The sequence below is a fragment of the Labrus mixtus genome, chromosome 19 (assembly GCF_963584025.1).
Source record: "Labrus mixtus chromosome 19, fLabMix1.1, whole genome shotgun sequence".
Taxonomy (NCBI): Eukaryota; Metazoa; Chordata; class Actinopteri; order Labriformes; family Labridae; genus Labrus; species Labrus mixtus.
In genome coordinates, this window is record NC_083630.1 from 1,766,950 (window position 1) to 1,790,578 (window position 23,629).

Below are 23,629 nucleotides of genomic sequence, written 5' to 3' on the forward strand. Positions count from 1 at the left end.
TTGAGTTGCAGGTGAGTGTGAGCTACAGGTGAGTGTCAGTTGCAGTTGAGTGTGAGCTACAGGTAAGTGTGAGCTACAGGTGAGTGTCAGTTGCAGTTGAGTGTGAACTACAGGTAAGTGTGAGCTACAGGTGAGTGTGAGCTGCAAGTCAGTGTGATCTGCAGGTGAGTGTGAGCTACAGGTGAGTGTGATCTGCAGGTGAGTGTGAGCTACAGGTGAGTGTGAGCTACAGGTGAGCGTGATCTGCAGGTGAGTGTGATCTGCAGGTGAGTGTGAGCTACAGGTGAGTGTGAGCTACAGGTGAGTGTGATCTGCAGGTGAGCGTGACCTGTAGGTGAGTGTGATCTGCAGGTGAGTGTGATCTGCAGGTGAGTGTGAGCTACAGGTGAGTGTGATCTGCAGGTGAGTGTGAGCTACAGGTGAGTGTGAGCTACAGGTGAGTGTGACCTACAGGTGAGTGTGACCTACAGGTGAGTGTGAGCTACAGGTGAGTGTGAGCTACAGAAAGTGAAGAAACACATTCATGTCATTTGGTTTATAAATACTTTTAAATATATTTCTCACATGAAGTCTTTTAGTTATCGATCAGCTGACTTTCTCCCTCTCTCTCCCTCTCCCTCTCTCTCACCCTCTATCTCTCTCTCCCTCTCTCTCTCACCCTCTCTCTCTCTCTCTCCCTCTCTTTTCTCTTTCTCTCTCTCTCCCTCTCCTTTCTCTCTCTCTCTCTCTGTTTTTATGAAGATAATTGTGATTAATCTGTGTGTTCAGCTGATTTATCAGTTTAAAATCTTAGAATCAGTTTATACTGCGGGTGTGTGTGTGTGTGTGTGTGTGTGTGTGTGTCATCATTCCCATCATCTACAGGAAACGGAGATTTCTGGGTAATACAACAAACACCGAGCTCGTTGTCGCCCTCTGCTGGACAACAAAGAATCACGTAAGTAGAAAACAAACAGAGCTTCAGTGACGCAGATTTCTATCATCATAAATAATATGAAAATAATATGATAGTATAAATATAAAGAAGGTTAAAGTCAATATGAGGACACGGTGTGATCTAAAGAGTGTTTAGAGACTCAGGCTGTCACCTCTGACATATAAATATACAAATATAATATATCATATAATAAGTGTTTAAAGATCAACATGATGACTTATGACTCGCTCTCCCTCAGTCTGTTTGTAGGTCAAAGATTAATGTTTATGTGAGGCTATTTATACATTATATTTATTTCATTTGATAGAATATTCAAATAAAGAGCAAGCCCCGCCCCCTCTCTGTCTGTCTCTGCTCCTATTGGTCAGTTTGTTGTTTCTTAGTTTATTATTGTTTATTGATTATTTTATAGTATATTCAAATCAAATAAAAACACTCAGTTTTTTAAGGGACATGCCCCGCCCCCTCCCTGTCTGTCTCTGCTCTTATTGGTCAGTTTGCATAAAGAAGGACGGGGGCGCTCTAGCCAGTCCGCACATGCGCACTTAGTGGGAAACACGATAGAAAACGGGCAGCTATGCCGCGCGCTGCAGAACTCGAGCTGGATGTGACTAACGGCCGGAGTACCGGAGGACCGACACGCGGACCGGGAGGCTGCTGAGCGCCGTTAACGGACACTTTCTTCCCGGGGATCGACTCCTCCTTAGGCCGACGAGCCGCTCCTCCTCCTCCTCCTCCTCCTCAGAGAGACTCCTCACAGCGCCATGGACACCGTGTAGGATCTGTCCGGTGTCCGTTAGTCGGTGGAGACTGAATCAGTGAGCGGGGGCCGCGGAGGGGGGGTCAGGATGGTGGTGTTGTGGCCCCGTAGAGGAGGCTCGGCCCCGGACAGCTGCTTGCTTCGGACCGCCTGTCTGCAGCTGCTCCTCTGGATCTTATGTTCCGTTAACGGAGAGGAGCAACCGTTCAGTGTGGAGGTAAGAACCGGAGCACGACGACGGTCTGAACCGGAGGAGACCGAGCGGAGTCTGCTCACAGCGGCTTTATAATGATCTGTTGTGGGTTGTTACCGCGTTACCAGGGTTTAACCCGGGTTTAACCCGGGTCAGACTGTGTTCATAACAACAGAGTCTTTGTGAGCGCAGCTGCAGCTCCATCCTCCTCCTCCTCAGTGTTTAAAGAAACACGGTCATCTTGTGGTTTAGTTGGAACATTTAATGTGATTTCTGGAGTTAAGTTTGGAGCTGTGGGCTCAGAATGAGAAACAAAAGACTCTGAATGTTGATGAAGAGAAAATGAAACTGTGTGTGTGTTTGTAAACTCTGAAGCTTTAGTTCGAGGCTCGTCGGGATCCTAGAAGGATTATGGTTTTATTAAGTCTGTAAAAAAGGGGTCGGTTATATTCACATTTATTAAAGGGGACATATTCTGAAAAATCCTTTTCTTCAGTGTTTTTGAACATATATTGAGGTAACCTGAGTGTCTAACGACCCACAAAATGTGAAATAAACTCATCCAGTCCTTTGTTTGTGGTCTGCATAAGTCTTACAACACAGAGAAAAATGCTCTGTTTCAAATGTGCTCTCCTTGTGATGTCACAGTGGGATTCTGGTTAAAAAAAAAAAAAAAAGTCCGCCATTTTTATTCTCCCTACAGAGGAGCGATGTCTTTAAGGTAAAATCTCATGGGGGGCTCATTCCATTTAACACACCAAAACGGAGCGTTCTGAGAGAGCTGGTTTATACAGGGTCTCAAACCTCCTCTGGTGCTTGATTCATGTTATATTTTGACCAAAGCACAGCACAGATGTTTCATTTAGACCACATGGGGCTGTTTGAAAAGGTGGATGATATGTCCTATTTAGTGTGTGTGCTTAGGAGTTAATGATTCACCATGATTAGGTTCCTGAATGCTCTCGATTTGTTTGGACCAGAGAAGGTAGGCGGTTTTAAGGCACCCCCCACACTGCCATTTTGGACACCCCTCGGGAGACAGCAGGTCTAGCAGGTCATCACTATCTACAATTCTACAATTCACTTAGCAGACGTACATCAGAGAGTAATTACAACACAAGCAAGGATCTAGAAAAAAGGAACAATGTCAGTAAGAGCAAACGATCAGCTTTGAGTCTGATTGGACACACAGGTGCTGACAGGAAGTGACCAGAGGCAAAGCACAACATTGACGGCAGTTCTTGAGACAGCTCTCTACAATGTTTTAAATTTGGACTGCAGTACCCATTTTAAACACTAGGGGTCAGAGTTACATACTGCTCCTTTAAAATCAACAACTGTAAATACATAGAATACTTTGTGGTCGCAGAGAACAACAAACAACACAACAACAACAACACGACGACAACAACAAACAACACAACAGCAACAAACACCACAGCAACAACCATGACAACAAAAACAACAACACAACAACAAACACGACAACAGCAACAAACACAACAACAACAACAAACACAACAGCAAACAACACAGCAACAAACATGACAACAAACACAAAAACGACAACAACAAAAACAAATAACACAACTACAAACACAACAGCAACAAACACAACAGCAACAATACAATGACAACAAACAAAAAAGAACAACAACCACAGCATCACAGGGTGATGAGCGTCGCCATAGTTACACTCATTGATCAGTCATCATGTCCTGTCTCATCAGCCAATCAGATGATGGAAGCTATGTCAGCTGGTGTACAGACGTACCTGTGTCAGCAGGCGATGTCAGAGTGTGTCTCACATTATTGGACAGATTGTGACCTCAGGTCATCCTCCTATTAAAGGTCAGCTCTACCTGGACAGGTAATCTGATAACAAACACTCTGATCTCACATGTGTGAGAACCCCTCTGATCCTAATGAGTCCTTGTTCCCAGAGACCAGAGCAGTGTGTGTCCACTCGTTTTTTTGTTGTTTTTCTCTCCATTAAGTAATCACATGGAATACACACACACACACACACACACACAGTGGTCCTGACGTCAGTTGGCGGTGTGTTCAGAGAGCAGATTTCTGAGGCAGCAGGGTTTCTGTGTCAGTGTCATCCGATCCTACACAAACAACAACACTTCAACTACATGACAGACACACACACACACACACACACACACACACACACACACACACTGACATCAAGCTGTGACACTCAGAGACGTGTGTGTGTGTGTGTGTGTGTTAGGGCTCTCACTTTATTCAAGGTTCAAACTTTCGTAGTTGACCGTAGGAGATCGTAGTTGTCACGTGCAGACACTTAAGACAGTCACTGTATATAAATGTCATTCTCTTTCTATTGGCTCGATGTGAAATCTCGGGAGAATATGCTGCCATGTTCAGACATCAGCTCAATCGGACTTTCTGCGGAAAAAATACTAGGGGTCTGGTCCCTCCTGAGTTTTTCAGGAGATTTCCGTATGTGTGAAAAGGGTTTTAGAGAGGCGAGATAACTCTCCAGACCAGCAGGTGGTGATGGTCTGTTTTCCTCCTTGGAAAGGGAAACAGGAAGTCAGAGGAGTGATTTGCAGACTGTTTTTGATGAAGCATGGTTAGCGTCCTTTCAGTCTCTCACCTCTCAGAAGGTTTGTTACATACAGCTGCTTGCAGCCATTAAGGACTCTGGTGGTGTCAGCTCGATTGTAGAAGGAGAACGCATCATTAGGGCTCTGCCCCCGTTCTGGGGACTTTTTGAAGAGGAACTATCCACTAGGGACGACTCAACATGGGGGCTTTTTTATGTCAGACAGAACAGACAGAAACCTGGATCAGAACCAGACTCATGTTGAACAGACAGAAACCTGGAGCAGAACCAGACTCATGTTGAACAGACAGAAACCTGGAACAGAACCAGACTCATGATGAACAGACAGAAACCTGGAACAGAACCAGACTCATGTTGAACAGACAGAAACCTGGATCAGAACCAGACTCATGTTGAACAGACAGAAACCTGGAGCAGAACCAGACTCATGATGAACAGACAGAAACCTGGAGCAGAACCAGACTCATGTTGAACAGACAGAAACCTGGAACAGAACCAGAATCATGTTGAACAGACAGAAACCTGGATCAGAACCAGACTCATGATGAATAGACAGAAACCTGGATCAGAACCAGACTCATGTGTGTTTTATTAGCAGTAATAAGAAAATATTATATAAAATCAATCATTCTAAATATATATACATTTTAGACTTTATGGTAATTATAGCAGTTAAATTGTATCGTCTCTTTTGACTTAAGCTCTCATGTACAGTGATGCTCATGTAACCTGAGGTGACCCCATCAGCTGTTCAGCCTCAAAAAGCAACATCAGCATGTCATGTAAGCGTTGCCATGGCAACAGCCTCCTCTCGTCAATAATAGTGAGTGATTCACCGTCCTACAGGCTGGCCTTTTGAAGGAGGCTGCAACCAATTAAACCACCGTCTGCTTCTCAGGAAGCACCTGAGAGGGCTGTGGAAAGGTAGTTCTGCAGGTAGATGGCTGAGAGGTGTTCTAAGGACATGAAGAGGTGGTCCTAGCTCACAGAGTGGTGGTCTGAGGACACAGAGAGGTGGTCTAAGGACACATCCATGTCTGAGGACAGGCAAAGGTGGTCTGAGAAAACAGAGGGGTGGTCTGAAGACATGGAGAGGTGGTCTGAGAAAAAATAGAGGTGGTCTGAGGACATGGAGAGGTAGTCTGAGCTCACAGAGTGGTGGTCTGAGGACACAGAGAGGTGGTCTAAGGACACGTCCATGTCTGAGGACTGGCAAAAGTGGTCTGAGAAAAAAGAGAGGTGGTCTGAGGACATGGAGAGGTGGTCTGAGGAAACAGAAAGGTGGTCTGAGGACATGGAGAGGTGGTCTGAGGACATGGAGAGGTAGTCTGAGCTCACAGAGTGGTGGTCTGAGGACATGGAGAGGTGGTCTGAGGAAACAGAGGGTTGGTCTGAGGACATGTAGAGGTGGTCTGAGTACATATCTTTTAAAAAGACCCTTTGCGGTCACCATCGGTAACTACTCCTCCTCTACCTCTAACATTACCTGTGGTGTACCGCAAGGTTCCGCTTTAGGTCCCATTTTATTCTCCATTTATATGCTGCCTTTTGGCCAAATAATTGAATGCCACAAAGTCTCCTTTCACTGCTATGCAGATGACACACAGATATACCTTCCTCCGCCAGAAATCTAGGACTAACATTTGATGGCAATCTCACCTTTGAATCCCACATTAAAACAGTTGTCCAATCATACTTCTTCCATCTACGCACCATCTCCAAAATTAAAACAATACTAACCCAACCAGACCTTGAAAAGATCCTCCACCCCCATCATTTTCTCCCGACTTGACTACTGTAACTCCCTCTTTTCCGGAATCACAAATAAGTCACTGTCTCGCCTCCAGCTAGTCCAAAATGCAGTAGCTAGGCTTCTTACTGGTTGTAACAGACGACATCACATCACTCCAATTTTAGCTTCATTACATTGGCTTCCTGTAAGTTTTAGAATCGATTTTAAGATTTTACTCATTACTTTACTTTTAAAGCACGGACGGGGTTGGCTCCAAGCTAACAGAGCTACTGACACCATATGAGCCCGCAGTCTTAGATCCTCAGGTGGGGACCGGGCCTTTTCAGTCAGGGCCCCTCGACTTTGGAACGACCTACCTGAGGAGATAAGACTTGCAGATTCCCTCAATTCTTTTAAATCCCTTCTTAAAACGTACTTTTATAGACTTGCTTTTATGTGATGTCGTCTTCTTAATGTCTTTTCTTACTCGTTTTACTATTTTTATCTTCTTTTACTTCTTACTGTCCTTTTATTTATGCTCTTATCTCATATTTATGCTCTTATCTTAGCTCCTCTTATGTTTTAACTTGGTAATTTCTTATCTTACCTACTTTGTCTATTTATGTTTTATATTTACTTTTTATTTTTATTAATATTATAGTTTTTTTTTATCCTTTAACCACTTGTTTCTATTTCTTTTACTTCTCTTACCTTCTTATTGCTGTTATCTTTTTATTTGCTTTTAGCTCTTTTAGTTTCTTACATCTTTTTAAATCTTTGGTCCTCTTGGTCTCAGCTCGTGTTGTTGGGTTCTTGTTTTGCCTGGGTTCTTATGATGGTTCTTGTGATGGTCGGGTTATGTCTGTTGGGTATCGTGAACTTTGGGTTCTTTTCTGTTGAATTGTATTTAATTATTTTTAGTATTTTGCATTTGTTATGTTCTTGCTGTTGTTTATGTTCTTATGTGTTTAGTTTGCTTTGTTCTTGTTTTTGATGTTTGTCAAATCACTTTGTAAACCTGTGTTTTTAAAAGGTGCTATATAAATAAAGTTATCATTATTATTATTATGGAGAGAGAAAGAGGTGGTCTGAGGCAATAGAGGGGTCGTCTAAAGACATGGAGAGTTTAAGGACACTAAGAGGTGGTCTGAGGACACAGAGAGGTGGTCTGAGGACACAGAGAGGTCGTCTGAGGATGCTGGAGATGTGGTTCTACAATGTGGCCGTAGTGGTCCAGAGACATGGATTGTTGATTTGGTGTGACGTCATGGAAAATGAAGGTGTGGAATAAGGACACAGACGACAAGTGTACAGAGGGTGTGAATATTTGAGAGGGGGACAGAAATGTGGGACAGCTTGTCTGAGGATACAGATGCTGTGGATCTGATCTGACGATGTGGGTGAAGGAGAGTAGGTTGGGGGACAGGGATGCTGTGGATCTGATCTGAGGGTGTGGATGAAGGATTGTAGGTTGGGGGAAAGGGATGCTGTGGATCTGATCTGAGGGTGCGGATGAAGGATTGTAGGTTGGGGGAAAGGGATGCTGTGGATCTGATTTGAGGGTGCGGATGAAGGATTGTAGGTTGGGGACAGGGATGCTGTGGATCTGATCTGAGGGTGCGGATGAAGGATTGTAGGTTGGGGACAGGGATGCTGTGGATCTGATCTGAGGGTGCGGATGAAGGATTGTAGGTTGGGGACAGGGATGCTGTGGATCTGATCTGAGGGTGTGGATGAAGGATTGTAGGTTGGGGACAGGGATGCTGTGGATCTGATCTGAGGGTGTGGATGAAGGAGAGTAGGTTGGGGGACAGGGATGCTGTGGATCTGATTTGAGGGTGTGGATGAAGGATTGTAGGATGGGGGAAAGGGATGCTGTGGATCTGATCTGAGGGTGCGGATGAAGGATTGTAGGTTGGGGGAAAGGGATGCTGTGGATCTGATCTGAGGGTGCGGATGAAGGATTGTAGGTTGGGGACAGGGATGCTGTGGATCTGATCTGAGGGTGCGGATGAAGGATTGTAGGTTGGGGACAGGGATGCTGTGGATCTGATCTGAGGGTGCGGATGAAGGATTGTAGGTTGGGGACAGGGATGCTGTGGATCTGATCTGAGGGTGCGGATGAAGGATTGTAGGTTGGGGACAGGGATGCTGTGGATCTGATCTGAGGGTGTGGATGAAGGAGAGTAGGTTGGGGGACAGGGATGCTGTGGATCTGATCTGAGGATGTGGATGAAGGATTGTAGGTTGGGGACAGGGATGCTGTGGATCTGATCTGAGGGTGTGGATGAAGGAGAGTAGGTTGGCGGACAGGGATGCTGTGGATCTGATTTGAGGGTGTGGATGAAGGAGAGTAGGTTGGGGGACAGGGATGCTGTGGATCTGATCTGAGGGTGTGGATGAAGGAGAGTAGGTTGGGGGACAGGGATGCTGTGGATCTGATTTGAGGGTGTGGATGAAGGAGAGTAGGTTGGGGGACAGGGATGCTGTGGATCTGATTTGAGGGTGTGGATGAAGGAGAGTAGGTTGGGGGACAGGGATGCTGTGGATCTGATTTGAGGGTGTGGATGAAGGAGAGTAGGTTGGGGGACAGGGATGCTGTGGATCTGATTTGAGGGTGTGGATGAAGGAGAGTAGGTTGGGGGACAGGGATACTGTGGATCTGATTTGAGGGTGTGGATCTTAGAGAGTAGGTTGGGGGACAGGGATGCTGTGGATCTGATTTGAGGGTGTGGATCTTAGAGAGTAGGTTGGGGGACAGGGATGCTGTGGATCTGATTTGAAGGTGTGGATGTTAGAGAGTAGGTTGGGGGACAGGGATGCTGTGGATCTGATTTGAGGGTGTGGATGAAGGAGAGTAGGTTGGGGGACAGGGATGCTGTGGATCTGATTTGAGGGTGTGGATGAAGGAGAGTAGGTTGGGGGACAGGGATGCTGTGGATCTGATTTGAGGGTGTGGATGAAGGAGAGTAGGTTGGGGGACAGGGATACTGTGGATCTGATTTGAGGGTGTGGATCTTAGAGAGTAGGTTGGGGGACAGGGATGCTGTGGATCTGATTTGAGGGTGTGGATCTTAGAGAGTAGGTTGGGGGACAGGGATGCTGTGGATCTGATTTGAAGGTGTGGATGTTAGAGAGTAGGTTGGGGGACAGGGATGCTGTGGATCTGATTTGAGGGTGTGGATGAAGGAGAGTAGGTTGGGGGACAGGGATGCTGTGGATCTGATTTGAGGGTGTGGATGTTAGAGAGTAGGTTGGGGGACAGGGATGCTATTATGGATGTGAATGATTGAAGTGGTCCAGAGACAGTGATGATGGACTGCTTGTCAAAGGACACAGAGGATGGAGAGCTCATTCAAGGTCTTACAAACTGTCAGCAGATTAAAGAAGTTCAAACAAACTGTATTTTATCAGCTTTGATTCTTTGTTTATTAGAGGTATAGAGAGACTGCTTTTACATGGTGAAGAGTTAAAGTTCCTGTAAACCAAAAAAAAAAAATTTCAGCAATGAAAAAAACATATAAGTTTATAAAATTAAGCTTCAAAATCATAAAAATGTAGCTGTTCTCTCTTCTCTGGGATGATGTGGGCGTGTCCATGGCATGCGCCGAAGCCACGCCCACTCGCGGAGAGACATTCCCTTCTCAACTGTCAAAAATGTAAATGACCTGACTATGGAGGCCTCAGCTCCTCTATCAGACCTGTCTGTCACAGAATGGTAATTTTTTTTCTCTATCATTTTGGTTTATCATGAAATAAGTTTAGCTAACCACGATAAAAAAATATGTAACTTTACCACTTTTTGCTTTGCATTTATTTATTAACCAGGCAGCCATCCTCACACTATAATTGCCTTTGATTTTTATTACTATTTGGTCAAGTTTAACATTTTTGTGATCAATAATAAGGGAAAACTAGTGTTCCATTTACAGCCTTCTGTTGTACCTGTTTTTTTATTTACACAATAAAGGTAAAATAACCCCACCGTTATCAATATCACCTAGCTAATAAAAAAAAAAGGTCTATTGTCAGTTTTATCTACATACCTGCAGGTCCTCATGCTTGATGTGTGAACCGCTGATTTTCATAATTACAACACACAAGCTATGCAACCGGATATACTCAGTAGTATTGAGATAAATGTAGTTTAACACATAATATTTCCGATATCTTAGTCACTGTTAATTTAACCATATTTGAACAGGTGCACCTGTGGAGAGTGCAGGATGATACCCACAGAGGTGGGAAGTGTGTGCTGCAAGCAGCTTAACGCCGTATGTAAAGACACTTTATATATATATTTATATATATATATATATGTGTATATATATATATATATATATAGTTTCCCTATACAACATGATCTTTCAAAGTATGAAAACACAAGATGAATACTGGATCGTCAGAACTGAAACACCTTCTAACACATACTCCAACAGGTTCAGAATAAATGTCTGGAGCTTCCAGAGGAGCCACACTGCATGACTCTTCATCCAGGCCTTGAGCCTGTCTGCCTGAACCCCTACTCCCTGCAGAATGCTCTGAACATTTATCAGACAGACCATGGACCGCTGGAGATGAAGGAGAGAGCTGTGTAAACAGTTTTATTTAGGAATATCAAAATAACAGTTATGTTAGTCAAATTGAATGCATTTCTTAAAAATAAGCTGAGAGTTTTAGGAAATACAGAGTTGGTTTAGTGTTAGTTTAACTCAGTTTTGGTATTGTCAGGATCAATGCACAGCCAAACAATTAGAATGTAAAGTGTCTCTGAGCTATAAATAAAAAGCCTACACTCATGTGGTGCCTACAGACAAATGTAAATAATCAAAAATAATGTTTTACATTCACAAAAGTTCTAGACAGTACAAACACAAGTTGGTGAACATCCAAAAATTACTAGAGAATATATTCAGTAGAGAGCAGTCATCCACCAAGGCCAAATAAATCAGAAAAAAGTGCCCCCCCCCAGTATGACATCTCATCATCCTGAGCAACTCCACTCATGTTAAAAATGAAGTCCAGCTGATGCTGAGGCTTTAACTTAAACCTGAAAATATCCACACATCATGTATTAAAATCATATGACTTTAACATTTTGTGACAACGCTTCACAACAACTGGATTATTAGTCAAAACTAAAAATGTATGGTTGTGGATAATTAATGTAACTTAAAGCAAACCAAAAAAAACAGATGTCCAGGCCAATCCATACAGCCAAATAGATTTCAGGCACGTTGCAGGTTGATCTATCTTTCATCTTCTAGGGATCATGATGTGCTGTATAAGACAGAGAAAATTAGAAAACAAGACTATAAGACCACTTAACCCAAAATAAATCTTGATGAATATATAATCACATTACTTTTTTACGTTTGTCATTATAGGCGTGCTCGCTACCTGGCATCCTTCGTTTCCTGGTGCTGGGGATACCTGGGAAAGCACAACCGGGTAGTGATACCTTCCTGCGTTGTTGTCCGTATCCACCAGGAGTACCCTGATGAAGAGGAAGAGTACACCGGTTTTAGGCCTCCAATTTAAATGATTTCCAAGTTAATGTATTGTTATGTTTGGACATGTGTTTTATATAAAGTCATTTCATTTATTTAATAAACTTTGAATACATTCCTCCATTCCCTCTCTTTCTGTACAAATCCATTCCCAAACATGTATGTTACTAACTTGGCTTCCTCCCGTCCTCATAGTTCTGGGTTCTCTAGTTGGTGTCCTCTCCCCTCCTCTCACTCTCAGCAGGTGTTATCAGGGCTGTGGAGTCTTGAGTAAGAGACACTCGTGTAGAGGCACTTCTGGGTTACAGAGAGGAATGTTCCTTTAACAAACGTGTCAACTTCACAGAGTCTGGAGCAGGTGGGGCAGATTTTAAAAAGCTCCAGGAGGCAGTCCTCCTACACTAAGTACTTCAGCATGTCCTGCACTGCCTTGGCTGGTGCTCTGTCTGTTCATACTTCAATTACATGACAGAGAAATTTCAGTCATGACAGGCAAATAAAAAAATGACGAGGAATAAATTAACCCATTAGTTCTTTTTTTCAATATCTACAAATATCTAACAAACAAAGTGAACTAACTGTTCAGTGATGGTGTCAACAAGTTCAGAAATACTGGGGAGGTAGGTGGTGTCATCAGGATCTGCAAAGATGGAACTGTTGTACCGGAAACTCTAAGAGAGGGCGTTTTGTAGGTGGGCTGTCAGGTGGTGCAGTTTTTCCACTTGAGTGGAGTAGATGAGAAGAGCAGAAGAACTCAGGATGCTGTGCTTCCCACAGCAACGCTCCTGTTGGCTACCTGGAGAATACATGTGCAAATAACAATACAATTGTTTCTGTGCACTGTATACAGAGTTGCAGCTATGAAGTTAGAAAATAAATCTTAACATTTTTAGCTGCACTTTGACCATCAGTGCTGCAAGATTTTGTACAGCCCGTATGGTCTTCTCTCTTGCATGAAAACATTAGTAAACTGTATGTCAGTAAAATGTGTAAAATACTGTATTTATTCAGTCACAATTTTTTTAGGTTTTTACCACAGCAGAAACATCAGCATGGTGCTCATAAAATAACTGTGACAGACTCAACATGATGAATATTACAGATAATTTCTTCCTATGTGTTGTACTTATTCAAATCTTTAATGAATATCATTTAAGCAGTGTTTTCTTTGATGTACATATAGTGCATATCTAGAAACTTTGCCTTAACGTCATTCACAAAGAACAAATAAGACCTTTTATATCTCAACATACCTGTAGTTTTTCTGTTGCCTAGTGTTCTCCAAGACAATTGTGTGGCCCCTGTCCTCTTGCCCACAGAGAGGTCTGTCTGACATCCCACCTCTCTGGTGACTTTCTGTGTGTTGTCTCACTGGCACCCAGTCTCTCTTGCTGTTGGAGGAGACTATGTGAAAACGGATAATAGTTTAATTTGCTTGCTAATGAAATATACTGTTACTGATAATACTGACACGTATAATAATCTCTAAACTGCAGTAAAATAACGTGCAGTACTCGGTCAGAGAACCGCGTAAAGGCGGTCAGGGACGTGCGTAAAGGCAGCCAGACACTGGTGTGGTGGCGGTCACAGACGCGCCGTTTCAAGTTTTAGACACAGAAGGCATCATTTACAACATCAACAATAGCCGTGCTACTAGGGGAGATTTAGAAAAACCCTGGCTGTTGCAGCGCGGTCATTTATCTTCCTCCAAAATAACGTTACCCGTTGATATGACCGATTATTATTATTATCTTACACACAGATAAAAGTTCTCTATCATATTTGATCGGAGCTGGATGCTAACTTTAATCTTACACCACATATTCCCTCTCTCTCCCAACCAAGAAATGGGAGGCATCCCTTCACCTAATAATCATAAACTTGACCACATTAGATATGAAAATCATGCTAGACTAAACAATATAATCACGTTATATTATTTCACTTGCCAACAAAAACTTTGATATAGATTAACTATTAACATACAGCAAAAAAGGGCAACTTACACTGACATGCAGGCATCCACTGTCTGTGAAGGAGCCAGGTGTCTCTGAGGCGGGCAGGTGACGGTCGGGGGGGAGACAGACGTTTCGGCCCCACTAAACAGCCAAAGGCGGTTAAACAAAAAACATGGGCACTGCAGAGGCGGGTGATATTAGTGAACACCAGCTCTCCATCGTGGTACCTCTTCACAAAGTTAATCCACCTGTTCTTCATCTCTTCATCCTTGGGGAATTTGAACAAGCAGACCGAGCTGTCCCTGACATCCAGGGAAGATACACTTGCTGCCGAGGGCATAGCTAGCTAGAAGATGCTACAGCGCTCATTGTTTTTAGCATGGAACGTTGAGATGAAGGGCCGATCTACGTAGATAGGCCCCGATTTAGCTCCGCCTATTAAAGCCTAGAACTGAAACTTGAGAAAACCGTAATAACGGTCAAAAATCGGAAATCATTCAAACATAGTTCTCAGTCTTTGCACATGTTTAAAGCTATCTTCTTGCAATATATTTAGCGTGCTTCAAGAGGTATTGCTGATTTTACTTTACAGGGACTTTAACACTCTGCTGATAAATGTCATTGTATGTTTTTGTAGACGTCCAGGTTGAGCTCTGTACCTGGTCGAAAGTGTTTGGTCTCTTCAAACCATAACTGGGAAGTTTCTTGTGTCTTTGCAATGCAGCGGACAAAGTTAACTACTTTGTTTGTAAACATGAGCATTGCAGATATTACAGGAAGTTGTTGGTTTAAAAATAATTCCAAACTGCTTAGCCCTTTGTTGTTAGCCCCCTCCATGCTACATTGGTTCCTCCAGGCCTACTAGCACTCTGCTGATGGTTACTTGCGCAGGTGCGTGATGTAAACACACAATGACATAGAACTAAACTGCATAGATCAATTCCTCATGCACAGATACCTGAGCTAGCTATTTGAGTCAGTCAGGATCTGACCGCTGCATCTCAACTGTAAACATGTCTCTTTGTGTATTACCTTTTTTTCCAGACATTATCCCCTCTCACCTGTATTATCTCACATGTTGCCTCCTCCTCCCTTCCTATGTCCCTCCAGGCGTGGCTGCAGAGGTACGGTTACCTGCCTTCAGCAGACCCTCGGATGTCTGTGCTGCGTTCTGCTCAGGTCATGCAGTCTGCTATCGCTGCCATGCAGCGCCGCTACGGCCTCAATGTGACAGGGCACCTGAACAGGAACACAATAGAGTGAGTCACAACACACCTGTACAGGTAACACAGAGTCACAATACACCTGTACAGGTAACACAGAGTCATAACACACCTGTACAGGTAACACAGAGTCACAATACACCTGTACAGGTAACACAGCGTCATAACACACCTGTACAGGTAACACAGAGTCATAACACACCTGTACAGGTAACACAGAGTCATGACACACCTGTACAGGTAACACAGAGTAACAGAGTCACAATACACCTGTACAGGTAACACAGAGTAACAGAGTCACAATACACCTGTACAGGTAACACAGAGTCATAACACACCTCTACAGGTAACACACAGTCACATTAAACCTCTACAGGTAACACAGAGTCACAATACACCTCTACAGGTAACAGAGTCATAACACACCTGTACAGGTGACACAGAGTCATAACACACCTGTACAGGTAACACAGAGTCACAATACACCTCTACAGGTAACATAGTCATAACACACCTCTACAGGTAACACTGAGTCATAACACACCTCTACAGGTAACACAGAGTCACAATACACCTCTACAGGTAACATAGTCATAACACACCTGTACAGGTAACACAGAGTCATAACACAACTCTACAGGTAACACAGAGTCACAGTACACCTCTACAGGTAACATAGTCATAACACACCTCTACAGGTAACACAGAGTCATAACACACCTGGACAGGTAACACAGAGTCATAACACACCTGTACAGGTAACATAGTCATAACACACCTCTACAGGTAACACAGAGTCATAACACACTTCTACAGGTAACTCTGTAGAGGTACTCTGTACCTGTTCTCTCTCTGTTACCTGTACCTGTTCTCTCTGTTACCTGTACCTGTTCTCTCTCTGTTACCTGTACCTGTTCTCTCTATTTCTTGTTACCTGTTTTCTCTCTTACCTGTTACCTGTCACACTGACACCTCAGATCTACACACAGCCTGATGTCTCTGCTGTCTGTGTGATGATCACAGGTGTCACTAACACCTGTCTGTCTCTCTGTCCCCTCTGCTGCGCTGTGATGCAGTGACAACACGATAAGGTAAGGCAGCTGTCTGTCTGTGAATGACTTTGGTTTTACACTAGGAGACACATACCCTAGGAACCCTACCTGTAGAGCGTTCAGGTGTCACAAAGTCTGTACTCTTTAAGTCAGGTACCTGAGACCAGAGCAGCAGTCCTCTTGACTCTCATTATGAATCTGTCTGTAGTAAATTATAATGATCTCAGCGTTCGGCTCCTCAGGAACACAGTCAGCTTCCACGTTTAACAATGATGAACATCCTCGCTCGCCCTCAGGGCTGAAGAGAGAAAGTTCTTCTTCAACAGTTTATAAAACGCTCTGTCCTCATTAACCAATCAGACACACTCGTTAATGAGTCGACCAATCTGTGAGCAGAGAACTCTGTCCATGAAGACTACACATTCATTGTTCTTCATCACTTTATGAATGCTGCTAATACAAGCTCACCTGTGTCCTCCTTGGCTCCGCCCCTCAGGTGGATGAAGAGGCCCAGGTGTGGAGTCCCTGACCTGATAGGAGGATCGTCGAGGTTCAGCGTGAGGAAACGACGGTACGCTCTGACTGGACAGAGGTGGCAGCACAAACACATCACATACAGGTGAGTCATTATTATATCATAAAAACATTACTGACATGTTGGTCTTTTTTATCCGCACAATAACAATCACAATGTCTGTACAAGAGGAGGAGGAGAGAGTAGGAAGAGAGAGGAGGAGGAAAGAGGAGGAGAGAGGAGGTGGAGTAGGAGAGAGGAGGAGCTGAGAGAAGGGAGGAGGAGAGACGAGGAGGAAGGAGGAGGAGAGGGGAGATAGAGGAGAGACGGGGAGGAAAGAGGAGGAGGGAGGAGGAGGAGAGACGAGATAGAGGAGGGAGGAGGAGAGAGGAGAAGCTGAGAGGAAGGAGGAGGAGAGATGAGGAGGAAAGAGTAGGAAAGAGGAGGAGAGAGGTGTGTGTTTGTGTGTGTTGGATCTGTTTGGGTCTTTTCTTCACATCTTGGCTCATTCATGTAAAAATGTCGTTCAAAAATAGCATTCATATTTTATGAATGTTCATGAAAGTGTTTAGAATCATTTCTACCTGAATGAACTCCTCGTCGTCTTCACTCTCTGTTTATGAGCTCACATCAGGTCTGAATCTGCTCAAACACCTGACTGTCTGCTGCAGCTAAAGACACCAGACGAGTCAGATTGTCCCCTCTGTCTCTCTGCAGCATAAATAACATCTGACTCCTCCCCCTCTGTCTCTCTGCAGCATAAATAACATCTGACTCCTCCCCCTCTGTCATAAATAACATCTGACTCCTCCCCCTCTGTCTCTCTGCAGCATAAATAACATCTGACTCCTCCCACTATGTCTTTCTGCACATAACATCTGACTCCTCCCCCTCTGTCTCTCTGCAACATAAATAACATCTGACTCCTCCCCCTATGTCTCTCTGCAGCATAAATAACATCTGACTCCTCCCCCTCTGTCTCTCTGCAGCATAAAAAATGTGACCCCTAAAGTCGGGGCGGAGGAGACACACGACGCCATCAGACGAGCATTTGATGTTTGGCAGAATGTGACACCGCTGCGTTTCGAGGCGTTGCCGTACAGCGAGCTGGAGAGGACAAAAAAAGACGTGGACATAACCATCATCTTCGCCTCAGGTTTCCATGGTGACAGCTCGCCGTTTGATGGCGAGGGAGGCTTCCTGGCCCACGCCTACTTCCCAGGACCAGGGATTGGAGGAGACACACACTTTGACTCAGACGAGCCGTGGACACTCGGAAACCCGAACCACGACGGTGAGCAGCGCTTCTTTTCTTTTTTATATGAGAATAATTTAAACGTGTTTATTGTTCTGACTGCAGCGCACGCCATCATAAAGACATTGTATCACAAAGTACAACAAGTGTGTTGTAGTGAGAGTCAGAATCAGATAGTCAGAATCAGAACCAGAGAGTCAGAATGAGAGAATCAGAATCAGAGAGTCAGAATCAGAGAGTCAGAATGAGAGAATCAGAATCAGAGAGTCAGAGAATCAGAATCAGAGAGTCAGAATCAGAGAGCCAGAATGAGAGAATCAGAATCAGAGAGTCCGAGAATCAGAATCAGAGAGTCAGAATCAGAGAGTCAGAATCAGAGAATCAGAGAGTAAGAATCAGAGAGTCAGAGAATCAGAACCTGAGAGTCAGAGAATCAGAATCTGAGAGTCAGAGAATCAGAATCTGAGAGTCAGAATCAGAGAGTCAGAATCAGAGAATCAGAGAGTCAGAATCAGAGAGTCAGAGAATCAGAACCTGAGAGTCAGAGAATCAGAATCAGAGAGTCAGAATCAGAGAGTCAGAATGAGAGAGTCTGAATGAGAGAATCAGAATCAGAGAGTCAGAATCAGAGAGTCAGAATCAGAGAGTCAGAGAATCAGAACCTGAGAGTCAGAGAATCAGAATCTGAGAGTCAGAGAATCAGAATCAGAGAGTCAGAATCAGAGAGTCAGAATCAGAGAGTCAGAATCAGAGAATCAGAGAGTCAGAATCAGAGAGTCAGAATCAGAGAGTCAGAATCAGAGAATCAGAGAGTCAGAATCAGAGAGTCAGAGAATCAGAACCTGAGAGTCAGAGAATCAGAATCTGAGAGTCAGAGAATCAGAATCAGAGAGTCAGAATCAGAGAGTCAGAATCAGAGAGTCAGAATCAGAGAATCAGAATCAGAGAGTCAGAATCAGAGAGTCAGAGAATCAGAACCAGAGTCAGAATGAGAGAATCAGAATCAGAGAGTCAGAATCAGAGAGTCAGAGAGTCAGAGTCAGAGAATCAGAATCAGAGAGTCAGAATCAGAGTCAGAGAATCAGAGAGTCAGAATCAGAGAGTCAGAGACTCAGAACCAGAGAGTCAGAGAGTCAGAATCAGAGAGTCAGAATCAGAGTCAGAGAATCAGAGAGTCAGAATCAGAGAGTCAGAATGAGAGAGTCAGAGAGTCAGAGTCAGAATGAGGGGGACAAATAGAGAGAGAAAGAGAGGGAGCACTGAGGTATCAGCGTTGTTCTGCTCACCAGGCTGACTCCACAAATAAACCACCGCCAGCTGACAGCAGCATCCACCTCCACGTGGGCGCAGCATTCTCTTCCGCCCACACACACACTCTGAAGCATACACACACACACATACACACACACACACACACACACACACACACTCTAAAGCGCGCACACACACACACTCTAAAGAACACACACACACACACACACACACAGTGCACCTGGGGGGACTCTGGCCTCCCACCAGTCAGTCAGATGGTCTCATTACCTCTTACCCATAATCCTCAGCTCACAGAGTAAACAGATCATGAGTGTGTGTTCACTGAAGAGTGTGTGTGTAAAAACTAGATCATCTCTCTGTTCTTAAGTAAGGTTAGCGATTCTGTGTGTGTGTGTGTGTGTGTGTGTGTGTGTGTGGGTGTGGACTTTAGCACTGAGGCTAACAATGCTAATTGATTGATCTTATTTGAAGTTTATTTGACCAATAAGAATGTGACTGAGGTTGAGAACCTGTTGAAGAACAGAGTCCGCCGCTCATTTGATCAACGTTACAGACAGACACAATCAAACACAGATCAACAGATCCTGACTAACAGAGCAGAGAGTCATCCAAGCATCTACCTCGCCCAGTAAACTGGACAAATGCCTCCTACTCTGAAAACAGACTTTACGCACTCAGTATGCTCAGTACGCCTCCGTTCCTACCTGTGAGTGAGTAGATGGACTACAACAACAATGGCCGACTCCTGAGTTCTGTTTGTGTGAATGTCGTCTGTCATGTCTCTCAGTCGACGTTTCCTCTAAATGTTCTCTCTTTGTAGTTTAAGGTCACACGGAGTAACAACCACGTCATCGTCCGTCCACACGTTCATGTGTTAGTCATGTGTTTACACCTCGCCGCTCTGTAGAGGAAAGAGGATGTGAGCATGGGCGTTTTGTTTCATTACAAAGACACAGCGCCAACTACTGGTGCGGCTTGTGTACTACAGAGTGTTTGTTTCTGTGGATCCATGTGTACAGTTTGTTAATAAAACGTTGTCTGAACACAGAGCTCTTTACAGATGTTTTTAAAAGATTGTTCTGGTGGAGGCGTGGCCTCACCTGTCTTCAGAGGCGTTAATGAAAACACAAAGTCGTCTGGAGGATTATGAACATGTTTGAATTTAATGTTTGTTTTATAATGGAAGATTGTTTTGCTGTATTTTTATATCAATTTCTGTCTGTTATGGAGGTCCATAAGTGCTGAAGTAAAAACCCTGCTCTCTCTTTAATTTGAAGATTTGAAATTAATATCTAATGAGACGCTTTCATTCAGAGAACCATGTTTTAGAGGCAGAATTAGCTCTGAAATAATGAGATGTGCTTTAAACATCATGAAAACAGTCAAAGTTCCTCTTCAGTATAAATCTACACACGGGCAGCGTGCTTAGAAGACGTTCTGTAGTCATCGCTCATGTTTTGAAGGTCACCTGAGACAAAGACTTCACAAACACTTTGACAGATATTTCAGGAATGTTATCCTAACAGTTCACACCTCTTAAGTATTTCCTCACTGCTCACCAGTGTTTCTGTGAGAGGTTCAGGTTCAGCTCCTACTCTCACAGAGCTGAAGCATGGAGAACAACGGAGTGATTCATGTTGGCTCAGACTCAGAGTGGAAAACAAAAACGAGCTAACAGCTAACAGTGAGAGCTGTGTTCCTACAGAGCGTGGGTCACTTAAACAATGTGTGCCTCTGTGCAGTCAGATGTTTGTTGTCCACTTTTCAGACTTTATTTTGTTCACGTTGACATATTGTTGACAGACAGACATTGATCCTTCATAAAACATAGAGAGGGATTATAAAAATGTGAGGGCTGTTAAAGCAGCCTGCAGACGTCTGCAGTTCAGCGTGCACGGCCTGCAGACGTCTTCTGCTTAGCATGTCTGCTGCTTAGCGTGTACGGCTTGCAGACGTCTGCTGCTTAGCGTGTACGGCCTGCAGACGTCTGCAGTTCAGCATTTACGGCCTGCAGACGTCTGCAGTTCAGAATTTACGGCCTGCAGACGTCTGCTGCTTAGCGTGTATGGCTTGCAGACGTCTGCAGTTCACCGTGCACAGCCTGTAGACGTCTTCTGCTTAGCGTGTCTGCTGCTTAGCATGTACGGCCTGCACACGTCTGCTGCTCAGCGTGTATGGCCTGCAGACGCCAGCAGCAGTTCAGCATTTACGGCCTGCACACGTCTGCTGCTTAGCGTGTACGGCCTGCAGACGTCTGCTGCTTAGTGTGTACGGCCTGCAGACCTCTGCTGCAGTTCAGCGTGTACGGCCTGCAGACGTCTGCTGCTTAGTGTGTACAGCCTGCAGACTTCTGCTGCAGTTCAGCGTGTACGGCCTGCAGACGTCTGCTGCTTAGCGTGTACGGCCTGCAGACGTTAGCAGCAGTTCAGCGTGTACGGCCTGTAGACTTCTGCTGCTTAGCGTGTACGGCCTGCAGACGTCTGCTGCTTAGCGTGTACGGCCTGCAGACGTCTGCTGCTTAGCGTGTACGGCCTGCAGACATCTGCTGCTTAGCGTGTACGGCCTGCAGACGTCTGCTGCTTAGCGTGTACGGCCTGCAGACGTCAGTAGCAGTTGAGTGTTTACGGCCTGCAGACGTCTGCTGCTTAGTGTATACGGCCTGCAGTCTGAGTTGTATTGTTCCCTCGTCTCTTCATCATCCTGTTTCTCTCTTTCACTACTCAACAACCTCTCTCCTTACGTAACCTCACGCTTTATTTCTCTACTGTTTCTCCCCCTCCCATCTTTCCTCATCTTCAATCTTCACCTCCTCCTCCTCTGTTTCTCCCTCCCAATCTGTTTCCTCTCACCTCGTCTCCCTCCTCCTCCTTACCAGGTGTAAACTTTCCCCTCATGTTACCTCTCTTTCTTTCTCTCATTCTTGACTTTCTGCATCATCTCCTCCTCCCCCTCATTCTCCTCCTCATACTGTCTCTGTATATCTTCCAGCTGATCATCAGTCGAGCGTACAAACTGGCACAGTGTTTGTGGCCGCAGGTCCAGAAGGACGTCCTGGTTTACCACAGAGAGACAAACATCAGACAATAAACTACCCAAACAACAACACTGACCTTAGAGAGACAGACAGACAGACACACACACACACACACACACACACACACACACACACACACACACACACACACACACACACACACACACACACACACACACACACACACACACACACACACACAGACAGACAGACAGACAGACTCGTTTCATTCGCCCTGACACACCTCTCTCTCTCTCTAACTGTCTGCAGGTAACGACCTGTTCCTGGTGGCGGTCCACGAGCTTGGACACGCTCTGGGACTGGAACACTCGAACGACCCAACAGCCATCATGGCTCCGTTCTATCAGTACATGGACACGGAGAACTTCAGACTGCCCATGGACGATCTGCTGGGGATCCAGAAGATCTATGGTGAGCTGTGTGTGCGTGTGTGTGTCTGTGTGTGTGGCTGCTAGTATGGCCTGGACTTGTCTCTCTGAGGGTAACAGACCTGAGGAAATGATCAGAACTCACCTGTTGAACTTGCTTACCCTAACCCTCCTCCTCTTCCTCTCTCCTCTTCCTCCTCCTCCTCCTCCTCTTCTCTCCTCTTCTCTCCTCTTCCTCCTCTTCCTCTTCCTTCTCCTCCTCCTCCTCTTCTCTCCTCTTCCTCCTCCACATGTTCGTTCAGTGTCTGTGTGTCAGAGCTCTCCCTCAGTGATGATATCAGAGCTATCCCTCAGTGATGTCACCATGATGGAGATGGAGATCATGGTGACATCAGGTTTCAGTATTAACCACGTTCACTTCTGTGTTCTCCTGCAGGTCCTCCTGATAAACTCCCACAACCCACCAAACCTCTGCCCACAGCCCCTCCTCCTCGCTCCCTCCCCCCCTCAGACCCCCGTAAACCAGACAGACAGACGAGACCCCCCCGGCTGCCCCCAGGAGACAGACCGTCCCACCCCAACGCCAAACCCAACATCTGTGAGGGTGGCTTCAACACGCTTGCCATCCTGAGGAGGGAGATGTTCGTCTTCAAGGTGAGTCTGTGTTAACAAACTTTATACCTTTAGACATGTATATAAATGTATACAGTATATAAACATACTATGGTATTTATATGCTCCTTGTTCAGTGTGTAGGTGCTGTGAGAACGTCTCACTTTCATGTCATACCAATGATCTTTGTGGTTCGTGTTAAAGTGAAGTCTGTCCCTCTGTTACAGTGAAGCTGTGTTACAGTGAAGTCTGTCCCTCTGTTACAATGAAGCTGTGTTACAGTGAAGTCTGTCCCTCTGTTACAGTGAAGCTGTGTTACAGTGAAGTCTGTCCCTCTGTTACAATGAAGCTGTGTTACAGTGAAGTCTGTCCCTCTGTTACAATGAAGCTGTGTTACAGTGTCCCCAGTTAAAGAGCTGTGGAGTGTAGGAGGAGCTGAGTCAGGTCACTGAGGGACTGTCAGCCAGAGATCTGTACTAAATGATGTTTGAGTCAGAGCAGGGTTTTCTCTCTCCACGTGTTATCCTCTCACAGTGAGAGAGAGAGAGAGAGAGCGTTTCTGTGTTTTTCGATATAAATAGAATGT

General features: G+C 44.8%; 1 protein-coding gene and 2 long non-coding RNA genes across 4 annotated transcripts in view; 1 reads left to right on the plus strand and 2 right to left on the minus strand.

Annotated features, from left to right (window-relative positions):
• Nucleotides 1-1,476: 1,476 nt before the first annotated feature.
• The window catches only part of LOC132994050 (matrix metalloproteinase-16-like), a 33,448-nt gene continuing 11,295 nt past the window's right edge, over nt 1,477-23,629 (plus strand). Inside the window, exons 1-7 of one of the 2 annotated variants that reach the window (XM_061064140.1) lie at nt 1,477-1,914; nt 14,803-14,951; nt 15,992-16,006; nt 16,464-16,586; nt 17,471-17,775; nt 22,313-22,474; nt 22,868-23,085. In XM_061064140.1, coding sequence (XP_060920123.1) covers nt 1,786-1,914; nt 14,803-14,951; nt 15,992-16,006; nt 16,464-16,586; nt 17,471-17,775; nt 22,313-22,474; nt 22,868-23,085 — 1,101 coding nt within the window. In that variant the 5' untranslated portion in view covers nt 1,477-1,785. The remainder of the gene's footprint in view (nt 1,915-14,802; nt 14,952-15,991; nt 16,007-16,463; nt 16,587-17,470; nt 17,776-22,312; nt 22,475-22,867; nt 23,086-23,629) is intronic. The other variant, XM_061064141.1, reaches the window with a different exon arrangement.
• LOC132994052 (uncharacterized) lies at nt 11,417-12,451 on the minus strand. Its single transcript, XR_009676612.1, has 4 exons — nt 12,314-12,451; nt 11,907-12,176; nt 11,625-11,721; nt 11,417-11,504 (listed from the first exon to the last, which is right to left on the minus strand). It is a non-coding gene; the product is annotated as an uncharacterized LOC132994052 (long non-coding RNA).
• LOC132994053 (uncharacterized) lies at nt 15,385-15,985 on the minus strand. Its single transcript, XR_009676613.1, has 3 exons — nt 15,797-15,985; nt 15,694-15,750; nt 15,385-15,489 (listed from the first exon to the last, which is right to left on the minus strand). It is a non-coding gene; the product is annotated as an uncharacterized LOC132994053 (long non-coding RNA).